At 58.0% G+C, this 17,315-nt stretch overlaps 1 protein-coding gene across 4 annotated transcripts in view; it reads left to right on the top strand.

Annotated features, from left to right (window-relative positions):
- Positions 1-17,315, top strand: part of SH3PXD2A (SH3 and PX domains 2A) — a 216,100-nt gene that overhangs the window by 183,544 nt on the left and 15,241 nt on the right. For 2 of the 4 annotated variants that reach the window (XM_036438924.2, XM_045582058.1), the window contains 3 exons: positions 6,755-6,868; positions 9,198-9,281; positions 14,292-14,409. In XM_036438924.2, the coding sequence (XP_036294817.1) occupies positions 6,755-6,868; positions 9,198-9,281; positions 14,292-14,409 (316 nt within the window). The remainder of the gene's footprint in view (positions 1-6,754; positions 6,869-9,197; positions 9,282-14,291; positions 14,410-17,315) is intronic. The other 2 variants (XM_036438926.2, XM_045582059.1) reach the window with 1 other exon arrangement.

The following is a 17,315-nucleotide window of genomic DNA, read 5'->3' as shown; positions in this document are numbered from 1 at the left end:
GCAGCGGCCCAGTTTTGCTGTCTTCTTGCCATGGACTCCACGGAGCCTTCCAGACTGTGACGTAGGAGCCTGTGCTAATGGTCTTGGAATCCAGGCCTCAGGCGCCTGGGGAAGGTTCTGGGGTCTTGGTGGCCTGAGATCCCTGTCTGAGGGAAAGCTAGGCATTGAGCAATAAATAGGGAGGGGGTAGGTGTCAGAGGTGGGATCAGAAAAACAGGTCAGGCAGGAAGGCAGGGGACTGTGGGGTGTATGGGGAGATGGGAGAGACGGGGCGGGGGAGGGGGGAGAGGGGAGGGAAGCTCCTCTCACCCATTGCTGTTTGCTTTGGACCATGGAGGCCGCATGCTGTGGCCTGGAGTGTGTCCTGGCAAGAGTCTCAGTGACAGAGCCTCTGACCAGGGGAGGCCTGGCTGAGGGTGGGCCGCCTTTCGTTGTTCTTAAAGGCACAGCATGCCGTGGGCAGCCCGTACATCCAGTGTCTCCGGGCCCTCTCAGATAGAAGCCGTAAGGTCATGGGAAAGGGGTCAGGCTGGGTCCAGGGCAGAAGCAGTCCCTTGGAGCCCAGGCTTGAACCACGTATGTGCTGTGGTCAGGTGGGCAGCACTGGTGACATGTACCTGGCCAGGCCTCCTTCGGCCCCCTTCCTCCTCTCAGCATCTCCTTACTTCCGCCATTTTGGTACAAATTCTCACCCCATCCACACCGCCCCAAGGAGAGAACGTGGGAGTCCTGACTGAGTCTCTGCAGTGCCCCTTGCCTGGCACAGGGCCTGTGGGAATGCCTAGACATACCCCCTCCCAAAGGGCCCAAACCTGAGACAAAGCAAGGCAGACCTCATGCATGGAGGCAGGGGTTTGAGGCCTGGGACTGAGCCTCTACTTGTTCTAGCTCCATCTCCCACCTCCCTCACCCGGACACCAAAACCCTTCTCAGGGGCCTGGGCAGGCAGGAGCCCCCACAGGGCTCTGCTCGGATAGACCAGTGTCAGACCGCATGAGGGAGGACTGGGAGGAGAGGAAAAAGTGAAGTGGGAAGTCACCTGAAGGCTGCTGAGTTCTCCCAAACTCCCATCCTGTCCCATATCCTCTGGGCTGGCCTCAGGGCCAGGGCCCTGGCTGTAGTTGCACCTTCCCGCGTGCCCCCCAGGGAGGTGGGGAAGGAGCGCCTGAGCCCTCACTGTGAGTCTCTGCAGCGCCCCTTGCCTGGCACAGGGCCTGGCAGGTACCAGGCACTCAGGAAATCCGTGGTTTCTGAGAACACTCTCAGTCCCTAAATGCCAGGGTTCTCTGTAGACAGATGCCACTGCCCTGGTTTGGTGAGGCTCAAGGAGGACCAGTGACCTGTCCTAGGTCACCCAGCTAGCACGTGGTGAAACCAGGATCCCAACTGAGGTCTGTCTCGGAGGAGGGGCTGAGAAGTGCACTGGGCTGAATCTTGGGGTGAGCAGGGCCCAGAGGTGGGCGAGAGTCAGGGGAGGCCTCTAAGGACAAGGGGGTGGGGGTTGGAGGAAGAGAAAGGGCAGGGTTCCCCTCCCCCACCAGTTCTTTGTCCTGGGCTGAGCTGTGACTTCAGAATCCTTTATTAACGTCCTAATTGTGTGCAGCTGGTCTCCTCTGGCCCTAATGAGCTCATTATCCTCCCTCATTAAGGAGACCATTGTGGCCTGGTCACCCTGGGGACAGCAATGGCCTGGGAGTACCCATCACTTCCTGCTACCCCAGCCCAGAGGGTTCAGCCCTCTCCCTGAGAAACTAAGGCCCCCAGCCCCTGTCTGCACCCCTCACCCAGGTCATTCATTCTCTTTCTCTCTCCCACTCTCTCTCTCTCATTCATATATACATGGAGTGGCTAGATTATTATGATCTCAATGCATAATAATCTGGCCACTCAGAGTATACCCTCCTATATAATAAAAGGCTAATATGCAAATTGTCTCCTCTACCAGGAGTTTGACCAGCAGGCCGGCCAGCCAACCGCTCATGTCCCCGCTCTCTGGCCAGGCTGGCTGTACCCCACCCATGCACAAATTCATGCACCGAGCCTCTAAAATATATATATATCCTCTTTCCATCCCTCCCCTCAATGCCAGCACTGGGAAGCCCTAATCAGAATCATTTAAAGAGAACTTTGACAGCTCAAACAGCTGAAGATTATGCTCAGCTTGGAAAGAAAGAGGGCCTAGCTTCTCGGGTTCCTCATCTGTGCTTTTTCTCCTAGGGATGAGGGTTCTCTCTTTCCTACCTAGATGGGTGCCCCCCCCCCCCCGCCCTGAGCTGGAGGTGCTGGTCAGGTTACCCCCGTGTGGCCTTCTCCTTCCCTCGGCCCCTGCCACTGAGAAGAGCACTTCCTGAGGCCCAGAGAGCAGGGCTGGCTGCAACAGGTGATGTTGCTGTTCTTTCTGGGCCTCGGCTTACTGGAAAGGGCTGGGCCCTGGCCTGCCAGCCAGCCTGGCTGAGTGAGTTCCTTCTCCTGGCACTGCAGAGACATGGCCCTCACAGAGCAGGAGCCAGAAGGAGGCGGCCCTCCGGGGATTGGCCAGTTTGCGATTCTCCCAGATGACTTTCCCAGTCTGAGGCTTAGCCCAGAGATCAGGCCCAGGCCCCACAACGAAGGTGTCTCCTGCATGTCCAGTGTGTGTGGCTCCTCTCTCAGGTTCCCTTACAACAGTTTCCCATTCAAAGGGATGGGCATAGTACCCCTCCCCATCCTGCCCTGTCTGAGGATGGTATCTCAGCATAAAGGCAGTCCAGGTGGGTAGACTTGTGTGGGCTTGGCTGCCAGGCCAGGGTGCAGGGTTGTGCTAAGGGGGTTTCCCAGCAAACTCAGCCCCTACCATCCTGCTCTACAGACCCTTCCCCGCCCTTCCCCCCCCCCCCCCAAAAAAAAAGAGCATGTTCCCATCCCACCTAGAAACCAGGGTAACTTGGCAGTCAGTTGAGAACAGCCACCTCCATCTGGGCACAGAGTTGGCCACTCATCAGCTCAAAGCCAACTCCTTTAGCAAAACCTCGCTGAATTTCTTTCCCAAGAATGGAGGCTGGCGGGATAAGAGGAGAGCTAGCAGGGACCAGCTGGGAATTTGGACTCATCTTCCTGGGACATGAAAAGTGTAAGAGGTGCCTCAGGCTGGTCCAAGGGCATCCACAAGAGCTGGCTACCTGGCCTCCCACATCCTGTGGCTTTAGTCCTTCATTCAGCCAAGCTCATAGCTTTGGTGGGCGCCTGCTGTGTGCCATGTCTCATCCAATCCTCATACTAGCCTGCAAGGTAGATGGTATCTTCCCATCTTACAGATGGAAACACCAAGGCTCAGAAAGGTTAAGTTGCTTTTCAGAGGCCACAGAGCATGGAAGTGGCAAGGATGGATTCCTGCTCAGGTCTTTGGCTCCAAAACTGTCCCTCGGGCTCCTCATCTGCCAGGCTGCTTCCTGCAAGCTCAGCTCTGCCCTGGAGACAAAGTAGACGCAGATGGGACTTATAGTCTCAACAGGACTAATTCTCAGAGCGCACTAGCAGCTGTGAGTCGTGGGGTTGATTGACACTCTGGACACTCGAGGTTTGAAGGTCAGTTCGGAAGGGCTTCCTGGAGGAGGTTAGGACAGGAGAGAGGAGGCTGCAGAACTGTGTGAGCAGGAGGACAGGAGCCAGGCTGAGGATGGCTCTGAGACACGTTGGGCAAGGGAGGGAAATTCCAGGGACGTGTCCCCTTGGGCCGCACTTCCCAACACATATTGCTATCACGTATTGTATCAGCGGAGGCAAGAGCAAGCCATGTTGCAAAAAGATAGTGCCTTCCATTCTTCTGGAGCCCCTGAAGGCAGCCCCACACTCCATAGGTTAGAATGAATGCATGGGTGCATGGGTGCACCCACACACATACATGCGCACCCACAGACATACACGTGCGCACACACACAGTTAGCTCACCAAGTCCTACTGAGGTCTCCTGATATGGTCCTCAGGCACAGACACCGCCTGGCCACCCATGGGTGCAGGCTCTCAGTCTAGGGGAATACCAAACCACCACCACCATGCTGGTGGTACTGCAAGGTTTTTGAGCTTCTCCTCTGTGCGAGGTCCCACGCTAAGCTGCTTGTATCCTTTATTCACATCAACAACCTCTGGAAGCAGGCTTCGCGAGTTACTCTCACATCAGGAAGGGGACACTGAGGCTCAGAGAGGTGTAGTAATTTGTCCATGATCACATGATTAGGAAGTAGCAAGCCAAGACCCGAATTTGAGTTGTTCTCCCCCACAAGGTCCCTAAGTATTACCTTCCACCCCAGAGGACCCTCACCCAGACACACAGACACTCAGATACACAAAGCACATCCCCAGTGACAGGGACACACCCGCTCACAGACAGGCACCAATGCCCAGGGACACACGTTCTCCAGGAGCCACCTCCGCCCTCGTGCACACAGCAGACGTGTACCTCGTCCATTTCCGTTAAGAATCTGGAACCTGGGGCCAGACTTCCTGGGTTTGACGTCCAGCTCTGCCTCTTCCTAATTGGCATCTATCTCTGCCTCAGTTTCCTCATCTGTGAAGTGGGGATGCTGATGACAGTAACACTTCTTTCACAAGATTCTTGAAGGCTAACTACAGTAACGTATGTAAAATTAGTGCCTGGCACCTAGTGCTCTTCTCAGAATCTGACCATGATCGTCATGGGCAGACACACCTTTGTTCCAGATGTACGTAGATATGAACATGGACATCACCTACCTCCCTGTCCTCAAAAATACATAGCCTTGTCCACACCTCCCCCTGCACACTCTCAGCCTCCGCAGGAAAGAGGACTCCACGTGCACTGGAGGTGAGCCTGGGAGCCCCACGGGGCTGGCTGGCACCTGAGTTCTCTTGGCCAGCTGGGCCACGCCCAGGAGTTCAGGCTCTAATTGCTCCTTGCTGGAGCCGCAGTGACTCTGGTCAGGAGCCCTGGTTGCTGCAATTGACGTCTGAGCTGCTGGCATCTGGGACAGGCCTGTCAGCAGCCGTGGGTGGGCGCGGCCCCAGGGAACCTCCCCCAGAAGCCTGGCTGTATGACTCATGCCAGGGTTCCCAGGAGGTCTGCATGGAGCTGGTGGACACCTCTGCCCATGTTCACGCATGCCCACCTGGGTGGTATTCGAACCTATTCATCTTTACTTAGTGAAGGTGCCCACAGCCAAGCCAGCAGTGAGTTCTCTGCAGGGTCTGATGCAGGACTGACCTGAGTCTTAAAGACACACAGCCCAGCTCTGCTCTGGATTACTTTGGAGTGTAAGGAGCCCAAGCCAGTGTTCTCAGGCAAGGTGGGCAGGGACCAGCAGGCCTTGAGGATGATGAGGGTCTCAGCCCCAAGTCTTGGGGGTACAGCAGGAGAATAGGATCCTAAGTTGCTGCCTTGGGGTGGGGAGATGCTCCCAGTCGCTGATAATGTGGCCCAGACTCCCCAGAAGCATCTGGTGCAGCAAAATGTTGAGGTCGAAAGGTCTCAGATTGCCCTGGCACATCCATTGGGCACCCAGGCAGTGTGAGGTGCAGAGCATCATGCCATCCTGCCCATTAGGCACCTCAGCCACACATTTGGCCCCTCAGCAAGTCTCTGCCCAGCTCCCCCTGTGTGCCAGGCCTGTGCAGCCAAGGTGGGAGACCTGCCCTGCCCCTGGGTTTCCCTGTGCCAACAAGTCCAAATCCATCTCTCTATCCCAGATTCCTGGCTCCTGGGGAAGGGAGGGAACAACATGTACATGGAAGGGCTCCCAAAGGGGAGGAGAGATGATGCCACCAGCAGGAAAAAGACTCAACTCCTGGGATTCTGAGGTCCTTGGAGCCAGGGGCCAGTTCCCAAGGTGGCCCGAGTGAGTGGGAATTGGGCAGGGACTGCTCACCTGAAGTGCCTCGGTGAGCTCCATCCTCATCTAGGGAGGTCTCTGCTTGACTCACCATGATGGCCTTTGATCGTGAATCTCGGTGATTGCTGGGAATGGTGCAGATTTGGAATTGGTCCTGTGTCGGAAGGAAGTGGGGCCAGATTGCTTTGGAGGCAGAGGAGGCTCCGGGTGGGATGGGGGCAAAGGCATCCTGTGAGGAGTACCTTCTGGGAAGGGAGGAAGGCATTCAACAGGCTTCTAAGACCTGGGTGCTCAGAGAACTCTGCTCAGTCAGCGTTGGTTTGAATGATGAATGAATCAGTGCGCGAAGAAAGAAAATGAATGAGCTTTTATCACTTGGCCATGACCGTCAAGGGTCACTCCAGGCTGCAGTGCCCACTTACTGTGACTGACATGTCAACACACTTACGGCCGCTGTAAAGGAGCACAGATGTGGAAGGGCCACTGACCTGCGGTGGGGAAAGGGGAATGGTGACCGCTAGAAGGCATCTGTGAGGCGTGTGCCCCTGGATACCTTAGAAGCGGAGAAAGCATCCGAACTCCGGCCCACACCAGTGGTCCTACCTCACAGACCCTGAAAGGTCTCTGGGTTTGGCCTTTCCTGCCAGGTGACTTCCACACATTGGACATTGCATTGTCTCAATATTTGGATTTTTTTCCATCAAACACTTGCGGAAGTGTGCATCGCAGTCCATCGGGCCCTCTTCTCGGGGAGTGTGCTGGTCAGGCTCCTCCAGGCTGGACGTGGTGCTCCTCCAGGCATTTGCCAGGCACCTGGGTTGACTGGCTCTGTGCCTTCTCCTCCTCGCCCAGGCCCTACCGCCTCTGCCATCTCTCTGGGTCCTCATGGCACTGTTCTCTCGTTCCCTCTGCAGGCTGGTGGTTCGTGAGCACCTCTGAGGAGCAGGGCTGGGTCCCTGCCACCTACCTGGAGGCCCAGAATGGTACTCGGGATGACTCAGACATCAACACCTCCAAGAGCGGGGAAGGTAAGACCTGCAGGTTGTGGGGGTGGGAAGGAGGCAGGTTCTGGGAGCTGGGATCCCCAGGGATTGGTGCCCACCCCAATCCTGGCCCCAGGAATGAGCCCAACTCCTGGAGGCAGCTTTCCCACTCTTCTCCCTAAACCCATCAGAACCCCTGCAGAGAGCTGACCATGTTTCAGCCCCTCCTCTCTCGCTCCGACTCACAAGCTCACCTCCCATCCAGGCCTGTCCCTGCAGCCCCCATGGGGAGCTAAAATGAGAGGGGAAATTCCCGTGAGGTGTGGATCTTGGGGTTTGGCAACTTTGGAGACTAAGAAGAGTCTTGGGCTTAGACCCCCCAAAGTTCCCTATTCCTCAAGAAGCCCCCTGTTCCCCAAGATGCCCCAGGTTCCTCTGGGTCCCACAGAGACCCTCCTTTGCCTGCCCCCACCCCACGCAACTTCTGTGCGCCGGTTGTTCTGCCTCCGCTCTGGTGTCTGTTAGTCCAGCTGAGGGTGCGGACGAAGGGCAGGCCTGTGAGCCATTTCTCAGGGTTGCAGTCACGGACAGGTGGCTGGAGGCCCTGGGCCATTAGCCTCTCTGGTCGGCTAGGTCTTTCTAGTTGCATTTCCAGGAGCCTGCCCCAGGCCAGCACTGGTCTGGACAGTCTGTCTGCAGTCTCAGGTATTCCCCAGAGCAGCTGCCAGAGCCCAGTGTGAGGCACCCCTCGCTCCCGGCGGCCTGCTTCTAATGATTTCCAAGCCTCCCGTGTCCTGGCAGCAGGAGCGCTTGCCCTAACGGTCAGTGGGGCCTGTCCAAATGGCATGTCTGAGAGCCAGGGGGATGGAGGCCTGCCACCTGGGGCTGAGGCCACCTCCAGGCCGCCTCCTCCCTCCCCCCCTTCCCATTGCCCAGGCCAACACAAGCAGTCCGCCGAGCGCCAGCTCCTTATTCATCCTTCCCATCGATGTCCGTTACTCAGCAGGCAGTTGGAGCCCCACCCTTCCTCCTGAAATGCTTTATTTCAGCCCCTTGACCAGGATGGCAGTCCCTGCCGTGCGTGTCCGCCTTGTGACGGGTTTCCAGGGACCAGGCCCCATCAGGAGGTGCCGTGTGTTCAGGCCAGGTGCTCAGTCCTCCTAGCTGCCTCCTAAGCCCTGGAGTGGGGCCTGCACCCTCTCAGAGCTTCCCTAACGGCTGTCAGAGCTCCTCCCCGGCTGGTCTCACACAGCCGTGACTTATGCTCCATCGAGCTCACTCAGTCCCCTCGCTTGTGTTCACTCCTGGCGAGTGGTGTCCTCTCCAATACAGACGCGGAAACAGGCTCAGGGAGGGTGGTTCAGAAACTCGGCAGTGGGGCCTGGACTGAACCCGCAGCTCCTGACCTTTTGCCCAGGCCTCCTGCTTACAGGAAGCAGACCAAACAGGCCACTGCCCGCCTCCCGGGCAAGCAGCTCCTTCCCTAGAAGCTCTGGTGGCACTTGGTTCAGGTGTGTCTGACCGTTTTGCTGGGACTCTGAATTGCCCGCTTCCCTTTCCCAGACCTGGGCAGCCTAGCACCCTCCTCCTGCAGGGCCCAGAGGTGGGGGCCGGTTGGCACCCTGGAGTTCTGGTCTGGTGTCTGTGCCACTGCTGTTCCATGGGAAGGCGGGGGTAACTGGAACTGGGCCGAAGCAGCCAGACGACCAGCGCAGAATGCTGCCCTGGAGAGGGGGACTGGAGCAGTGAGAGGCAGGGCAGGCAGCTTCTGTCCGGAGAAGGAACAGACAGACCCATGGCCCGTGGCCTCCACCCATGTGTGCACTTCACTCGGCACCATTTCTCAGGGATCAGCAGTGAACTTGTCCTTTTTGCTGGGCCCGGGGATGCAGATAGTCTTTGCCCTCAATGGACTCGACCCAGGGTAGGGGGACTGAAAGCAGGACATAAATGCAGGCGATAAGAGCTATAAATCCTGCGAGGAAGGGATCTGAGTCTCCCCTTCCACACACTGTGCCTGGCTCGTGGTGGCAGGGTCGCAGGCAGGAGCTGGTGAGTGGGGCTGAGGCTCTGGTGTGGTGGGTCCCCGCAGAGGGTCATCCTTGTTCTGGCGGGAGCCAAGGGCCCTCTTCGCCTCTCAAGTGCTGGGATTCTCAGCCCATCTCTGGCTCTGGGACGTGACCTTCAGCTTTGGTCGTACCCATGATGTCACTTGTCAGACCTGCCCCTGTCCAGCAGGTGTGTGCCGCTGACCTGGGAGCGTGTGACCCTTCCCTTGCTTCCTCCCTCCCCTGCCCCATTCATCTCATCTCCATCTCCATTCTCTCCATCGGTTCCTGTCGGCCGCGTGTTCCACCGCCATCTCCCACGCCAGTGTCCAAGAGACGCAAGGCCCACCTGCGGCGCCTGGATCGCCGGTGGACCCTGGGCGGGATGGTCAACAGGCAGCACAGCAGAGGTGACCGCGGGCGCTGGCTTCCACCTGCAGCTGACGCCTTTCTCTCTCGCTAACACCTCTGCTCCTCTCCGGCTCTGCCTGTGACCTCCTCACCCAGATCCACTGACCGGGCTTTTCTCTCGCCCACTGCAGCTTTTAGGGGAGGGGAAAGGGGGCGCGGGGGCTGCTGGGAATTGGGGGGGCACTGGAGGTGGCTCTGGTCTCTGTCTGTCCAAGGGGTGGGGCACAGTGTGGGAGCCGTTGGACTTGATGGGCCACATTTGTCCTGGGAACTGCAGATGAAGAGAACCGAGTGTTTCTGAATCTGTTCATGGGCCATCACACACACACACACACACACACACACACACACACGCTGCATTGCCTTCTTCCCCTGAGAAGGTGCTCCCTTAGCCAAAGCTGCTCCGCATTCCTTAGGGACAGAGTAGGAAGAAGGACCAGCCCATAACCCACCTCCTTCAGCCAGCTGCCAGGAAACTAGAAATGGAGCAAGAGCCATACCCAGGCTGGCGCCTCCAGCTTCTCCAGCACTAGCCATTGGGACCAAGAGGATTCCATGGAGGCCCCTGGTCTGCCACCCAGGCTAATCAGGAACCAAGACATTGCAGGTTCAGGGCCTTTCCAGCGTCCAGGAGCTTGGGACATAGTGGCTGAGGCCTCTGAACAAACCCTGCACTTCTCCAGAGCCCCCGGGCCGAGTGGCCAGTTCCCCCTGACTCTGGGAGAGCGTGTTGTATATGCTCCGGGCAGGGCCAGGGAGAGCTGAGAGAGTGTGTAGTAAGCACGGGCCTCTCCGGAATGGCAGGGGTGCCCTGTGGCTTGCATCCCTACCCTGAAGCTTGTTCCTGAACTAATATAAGACCATGTTCAGTATCTGTCCCCAAGCCCCAGGCAGCAGGGAGCCTGGACTCTGGGGTGGCCACTGCCTGTGGCTGGCCTAGTGTCAGGCTCAGAGCACTGACCGTGAGGAGCCTCGCTTGTCCTGAAGATGGCGTGTGGGTTGGACCCTGGAGGCTAGCACAGGGCAGGGGGCTGGGTCGTGGAAACAGCAAGAACAGGTGGGATGTAAAACAAAAGCTCCCTAGAGCTAGGAGGGAAGGGACAGCATTGCTGGGGACCAGGCTAGGATGCAACCCCAAGCCTTGGTGGCAAAGGACAGCGGGACACCAGCCTGGAAAAAGCAGCAGGGAGGAAGGCCTGGCCTTTTCCATCCCCTCCAGCATCTGCTGCAAACACTGTGACACGCTGAGCCCCAAGGACAACCCTGTCTCCACAGCCACATGGTCACGTGCAGCCCCTTAAAGCACCACGGCACAGCCCTGACGGCCACAGCCAGCCCCACAGATGCACATCCATTCACAGGTGCACATAATTCCACATATGCAACTACATGTAGACGGTCCCGTGTACACATGATGTACACAGTCACAATAACAGCCACACACACTGCTCACGGCCACGCATGTTCAGCACTGCAGCACTACCACAAGTACACATACAGCTCCTTAGAGTCTCATGTGCATGGCCCCCGTGCCACAGATACACAGGCAAGTATAGCCACAACTCCAAACATACGTCACATAGATGTAGATACAAGTACCTAGCCACACGCATACTTCTGTGGTCCCCCATACATATGCAAATGCAAGTCCACAGCCTCTCTCTCCAAATAAGAGATCTGAAGAGCATTATTTCCCAGTCTGAGCCCTAAGTGAAATCAGGCAGCCAAGAAAAACTTGCAAGAAGTTGGCTAGGAGACGCTTGGTTGCAGAGAGCCGCGCTGATGGGGGAGGGGAAGCAGGCAGTAGGTCAGCGAGGACCAGACAAGAGAAAAGCAGTGCCTCCCCAGGGCCTCCATTCCCTGTTCCCTCAGCCAACCAGGCCTTTGGAATCAAAGGCCCCTTGCAGTGGGGCTGGGTAAATTGTGGGGGCCCACAGGGAAGCCGGGGAGACTGCTGACGGAGGGGAAAGTGTTTGGAAAGAGGAGGCGTCTGTGGTTTGGAAACTGCAGGGCTCTCCAGCCCCTGCCTCCAAAACCAAAATAGGCCTGTCCACCTCCCCGCAGCCACCCACCCACTCACCCAGTGGGCGGCCCGGCCAGCCCTTCCTGGGCGGGGTGGCCACCATCTTTGGGCGGCACATCAGAGTGGCCACAGCCCTGGTGTTTCTCAGAAGCTCTGAGTGCACCCCGGAGCTCATAGTCCCCATTCCCTCAACTCCAAAGGGGCACCTCTCCTGGGGACCCCAACCAACCTGAGTCACTCAGCCACCCCCCGAGGCCATGTCCATCTGCCTGGGCGTGCTCCCGCCTGGTCCCTGGGTGGGAGGTGTGGCCCTGCTTCCGCAGAGGGGCTGGTGGGAGCAGGGGGCCTGAGCTCCACGTAGCACATGCTCACACGGAGGAAATGCCCGCCTCCGCCGTCTGAGCCAACCATGGCAGAAAACCAAGCCCCCAGACGGACCAGTTGGAAGGGTTGCCCTGCCTGGAACCAGGACCCTGAGTTTTCATCACCTGGAACCGACACAGCCACCGGGCGGGACAGGCCTCGGAGCCAGCCAGATCCATCGCTAGGAGCCCATAAACTCCCACACACCTGTGTTCTCGGCAGCCTCAGGGCCACCAGGAGAAGGGCCTTCTGCAGGAACAGCTCAGCTCTCCCGGGGAAGGCCGACATCCTCGGTGCTGCCCACCTCAGGAGGGTCAGGGAGATGCGGGCGGTTCCATGGCCCCTGGGCTCTGTCCTCTGCACGCCCCCCGGGGCTGCGGAGGCGGTGCCTGGGCCTGGAAGCCCCAGAGCCCGAGCCCACATGACAGGGTTGAGGCCGTGTTCTCTGCCCTGCGGCCGGGCAGGGCTCCTCTGATCTTCCCGAGCGAAGGACTGTAATTTTTCTCTGCAAAAGCAGCTTTGCCTAGGAACACTTTAATGATGGCTTCCTGCTGGAACCACAGGCTTTTAAAAATAGCCCAGCTGAGCAAAGGCAAAATGTGGAGCCCAGGCCTCGCCTCCCCCCTAACCTCAGAACGCTAGATTCCCGGGGCCTGGCGCTGCCCCTCTGGCCACCGCCGGGGCCAGGCCACACCGTGCCCCACTGGAAAATGGAGCGGGACCAGGCGCAGGCAGGCGAGTGGAGGGTTGGCCTGGGGAACACTGAACTTCCCCGAGGCCGAGTGAGAATCTGGCCGAAGGAGGTTCTCAGGCGGTCTTGGCAGCTCGCGGCACGGCTGCGTTGGAATCTGAAAGCTTCCTGGAGCGGGTCGGTGCTGAGAAAGGCTCACAGCGGAGAAGAGACGCCCGTGGGTCGTCACCCACCTTCTCTGCCTTTCAGATTCAGCCCTCGGCCCATCAGCTCTGTCCTCACAGCCTGGCAGGGCAGCTGCCTCCATCCCAAAGGGAGCTGGTATCTCAACCCAGGACAGGGCTGCAGACAGGACCCCGATAATCCGGGGAAGAATGAACAGATGGCCTTTCTTTCACAACCCATTGGGGGCAGCTGCCACCTTCCCCCCACAGCTGCCAGAGGCTCAGCCAGGCTGCCCTCCAGGGTCCAGCTGAGGTGTCAGGGTGATTGTCACAGTTGGAAGCCAGGAGGTGGGGGCAGGCATCTCAGAAACTCAGGTCCTGTGCCAGCATCCTACTATTTTGAGCTCTCAGAAAGCCTCCCGCCAGCGCCCTGCTCAGCCCCGCCTGCCCCTTCATCCACGCCCCCACAGTCCGTTTGGAGCTTCTGCTGTGTGCAAGGCACTGTCTCGGGCCCATGGAGCACCCGCCTGGGAGAAGACAACGTAGGTTCAGGGTGACCCCTCCCAGGGCCGTGGCCAGATGGCCGGCTTTCCTCCACCTGTGCTCTGCTCCTTGTTCTCAAGGGCAGCGTGGGGACCTGTACATCTTCCTGAAGCCTGCGTGGCCCTCGGGGCGGCTCTCCATCCAGGAGGCAGGGTTTGTGGCCAGCCGGCTGTGGGCCTGGCTGTCAGGGCGTCCTGGAGGCAGGCAGAGTTGGCCCCAGTAGACGCAGTAGCATCACCTCCCTGGGAGCCTGAGCGAAGAGCCGTGTGGAGGCAGCAGGGCCCCTGCCAGGAGAGAGGCTGCAGGGACCAGAGAAGACACATGTGGCCCAGCTCCCACGCCTGCCCTCCCACACCTTCCGGGAGCTCCCACAAGGCGCCTCTTTCCCAGTGCCTGGGAGACCAGAGCAGGCAGCTCCCTGAAGACTGCTCCGTGCTGTGTGGTCAGCTCGGCATGCTGTTCTTCACACCAGCGGTCACCAATCTTTCGGACCACCGGTGGTCCACAGACCACCCATTGATGACCGCTGCTCCAGACAATGCACGGGCACTATGGCTTGCTCAGGGCTCTGAGAGGTCCTGCATGTTTGTGTTACACTCAGCATGGCCATTGCTCATTGTCCCTAGGACCCTTATCTTAACAAGACACACACAACCTGTCCCATGGAACGTGTGTCCAGGTGACCACATGAGTGGTCAGGTAAGGCTTCCCTGAGGACAGGGCTCTGGAGCATCAGAAGACCAGACAGGAAGGAGAGGGGTTGAGGTGGAGAAGGGCTAGGAGAGTAAGTCTGGGACACAGAAGCGTCACACATTCAGGGCAAGAGGAGGGGTGCCGTGGGGCCTCCAGGGGACACTCAGGCTTGGTCTCACGAGTTCTCAACACAGGCCCCATGAAGGACAGGTTCCTCCTAACCCTGCCCTCAGCCCATGGAGCTGGGAGCCGAAGGACTCAGGCCCCGGCAGCCTGGCTACTGTTACGGGGCCAGGAGGCTGGGAGAGCCTGGGTTTTGCCAGACCACCCAAGGCCCTGGCTGGCTTTGGCACACACTGGGAGCAGCGGTGAAGCCTGGTCCCTTCTCTTCCCCGGAGGAGCCAGACGCTGACCGTGTGCACCTTGGTAACCAGCTAAGCAAGGCCAGGCCAGAGGGGAGGAAGAGATGGGCAGGAGGAGCGCATCCCAATCTCAAGTAATTGTGCTTTCTTGCTTTTCCCGCCACCCACAGAGGAGAAGTATGTCACTGTGCAGCCTTACACCAGCCAGAGCAAGGACGAGATTGGCTTTGAGAAGGGTGTTACTGTGGAAGTGATCAGGAAGAACCTGGAGGGCTGGTGGTACATCAGGTAGGAGCCCCAGCAGAGGAGCGAGACGCCCTGAGCAGCAGAGCAGGTAGATACTGCAGAGTAACCGGGGACACCAGATGGCGAGCAGATACCGACAGCAGCTTTGCACCCACGGCCCTGGCTTGGCTACACGGAGCCTGCACAGCTGAGCATCCCAAACAGGGATTGCTCATCTCGCAGATCCTCTCCCAGGACACGTAAAGCAGAGCCTGAGCGGCAGCCAGCGGAGCACAGGGGCTCCGGCCCACCTTGCAGGCGGTGGTGCAATCGCTCCCCTGCAAGACCCACGCAGCTGCCAAGAGGGTCCGGCACATCTGAATTTGGTTTTCTGCATCCAGCTTTGGCTGCCCGGTGTGCTCTGCAGCTCAGGCCGCCTGGAGCGCTGGTGTCCCCAGGCCTTGCTGAGGTCCCAGCAGGCCACCCCTGCTGCCCACGGCTCAGCACTCCAGCTGTCCCCAGCTGTCCCCTCTGCAGGGCTGGCTCACGTGGTTGTGAGAGCTGAGCCCAGGCCTGGTTCCAAGGCCTCTTCCTTCTGTTCCTCCCTCTCCCAGGGCCGGATCACACTCCCAGCTGAGAAACCCATGGGGGAGTAGGAGGGGAGTTTGGAGCTTTCCTGATGCCTCTGGAAGCAGACAAAGCCCGTGGGCTTCCCCTGCCTCTGCTCCTCCAGTTCCCTCTGCCCTGGAACTTCAGGCCAGCGCCACCCTCCGGGAGCCTCCCTCTCTGGAAATGTTTTGGTTCCTTTGGGACCTACTCAGCTGTGGCGATTTTGACCAACTTCCCTCTTCTCTGCCCGTAACCAGGCTGGCAGAGATAGCCCCACATCTGCGGGCTCTGGGGACCAGCTCGCCAGCACACCACACCTGGGAACCTTAGACCCACTGTGGGCAGGATGCGTGCTCTAGGCTGTTTCCCACCGTGGGGACAGGATTGGCCAAGGTGATGCGGGCCCTCGGAGATGGTTGCTTAGACCATCCGGCCGACCGGCCGACACTGATGGCGTTGAGATTGGTCGGTGCCGATGGGTAGGATGAAGGTCAGGGGTCTCATGGGATGGAACGTTAGTGTGACCTGACAGGGCATAGCTGCCTGTCTGTCAGGAGGGCTGAGGTGTCGCTGTCGGTCTGGTGAGGTAGGTCAGGACCGTGTGCCCGGACATGTGCTGTCCAAAGCCCTGCCCCAAGACGTGCATGTGCTCTCGGCAGTGGGAGCTGGAGCCAAGCCCAAGTCCAACAACCCTGTGTCTGGCATAGGAAGCCGGCGATCTGTCTGGCAGGCTGGTTACCTGGCCCGCTTGCTGAAAGGTTATCTACAACGCTGCTGGCTTTTGTTTTCTTTTGTTGTTGTTTTGTTTTGTTTTGTTTTTACATTTTCTTAAATGACCAATAAAGCCACTTTTGTGCTGCTTTTTCTAGTCAACTCTTATCCCCACGGTCTATCCCTTTAGCCAGAGGGAGCTTCCACTGAGAAAGCCCTGCTGAAAGGGTTCCACCTTAAGAAGGCTTCCAGACACCCCCTTAAATATGCCATTTCCCAACATTCCAGGCTCTGTGTTGATCCTCACTTCCTGTCTTTCTACTCCACCCCCACCCCCCACACACCCCCTCCTTCCCTCTCCCTCCATCTCCTTTTCCAGTTTGCTTCCCTCTGGAGTCATTCCATGCTCTGGAGCTGGAAAGCAGATGTGAGCCGAGTTAGACCCAGACACACACACACACACACATACACACAGCCGCTCCTGATTCCCTCGCTGCTCTCCTCCTGGAATCTAATTTTATCCATGTAACAGTGAAGGAACACACAGGATTTGAAACGGGAGCACTCGGACCAGTGAGCTGGCCTGACCATCACTCCCGTGACACCCTGCTCCCCACTTCTCCAGTGTTCTCATAGCAAAGCACCTGCAGCAGCCGGGAGCTCCCGCTTCTGAGCCAGACGCTGCCACCAGCTAGCTGTGTGACCCTCTGCTCCTTGCTTTGCTTTCCTGAGCCTTGTTTGTTGCTTCTATCCATCCCTGGAATTCTGTGCTTCTGTCTGCTAGCTCCATGGTTTTCATCATTTGTTCACTGATGTCTGCCTTCCAGGCCCCAAGCAGGGAGCCAGATGGGCGAGCGTGGGTCAGCCTGACTGCTTGTACCGTGGGGAAAAGCCACCCCTACCTGAGCTTTCCAGCAAAGCTCAAGGCATGCGGATAGAAACTTCTTTCACATTCCTTTTTCTCCCACCCAATGAGTGCCCAAGGGCAAGGTCAGAGGGAGAGGCAGGGGAGAGGGGCTTGTCAGACATCTGGCCTGGAGGAGCCGTTCCCCAGAGCCAGATGTGTCCCAGGAAGCAGACAGGGGCAGCACAGCACAGATGGGGGCATGGACACTGCTGGACGAGGAAATGAGCTCCCGGTGGGTTTGGGTAGAAGTCAACCCTACGGAGGGGGAAACGGAGGGGAAAGCTTGTTTTCAGGAGTCATTGGATCACCTAACATTAAGTCATTGGATCACCTAACATGTCGTTTGCCTTTCCTCTTGTTTATGGGATTTGGGGTTTTGTTTTCATTTTGTTTGTTTTTTCACCATACCAGAGGTTTTACTTTTATCCAGTCATGTGCTTTATTCTCAACCTCTCCAGATTATGCAAGTATTCGCAACTTGCATTTATATTTTGCTATGCAGTGTGAGGCCAGGGTCTCGCTTGTTTTTCTTAGCTGGATAATCATTTGTCCCCAAATTACTCACTGACTAATCCATCCTTACTTCACTAGTTTGAAATGTTCCTTTTAGCATTGGTCTGTTGGTGGGCTTGTTCTGTGAACTTGATTTGTCTTCTATTTCTGCGTGGTACCAATACGTCCCCTACTCAGGCACTCTTCTTTAGAGATAACTTCCTGGTTAGTCTCAATGTGTTCATCCTTC

Source organism: Pipistrellus kuhlii, unplaced genomic scaffold (genome assembly GCF_014108245.1).
Source record: "Pipistrellus kuhlii isolate mPipKuh1 unplaced genomic scaffold, mPipKuh1.p scaffold_m20_p_15, whole genome shotgun sequence".
Taxonomy (NCBI): Eukaryota; Metazoa; Chordata; class Mammalia; order Chiroptera; family Vespertilionidae; genus Pipistrellus; species Pipistrellus kuhlii.
This window is presented reverse-complemented; position numbering and strand designations above follow the sequence as displayed.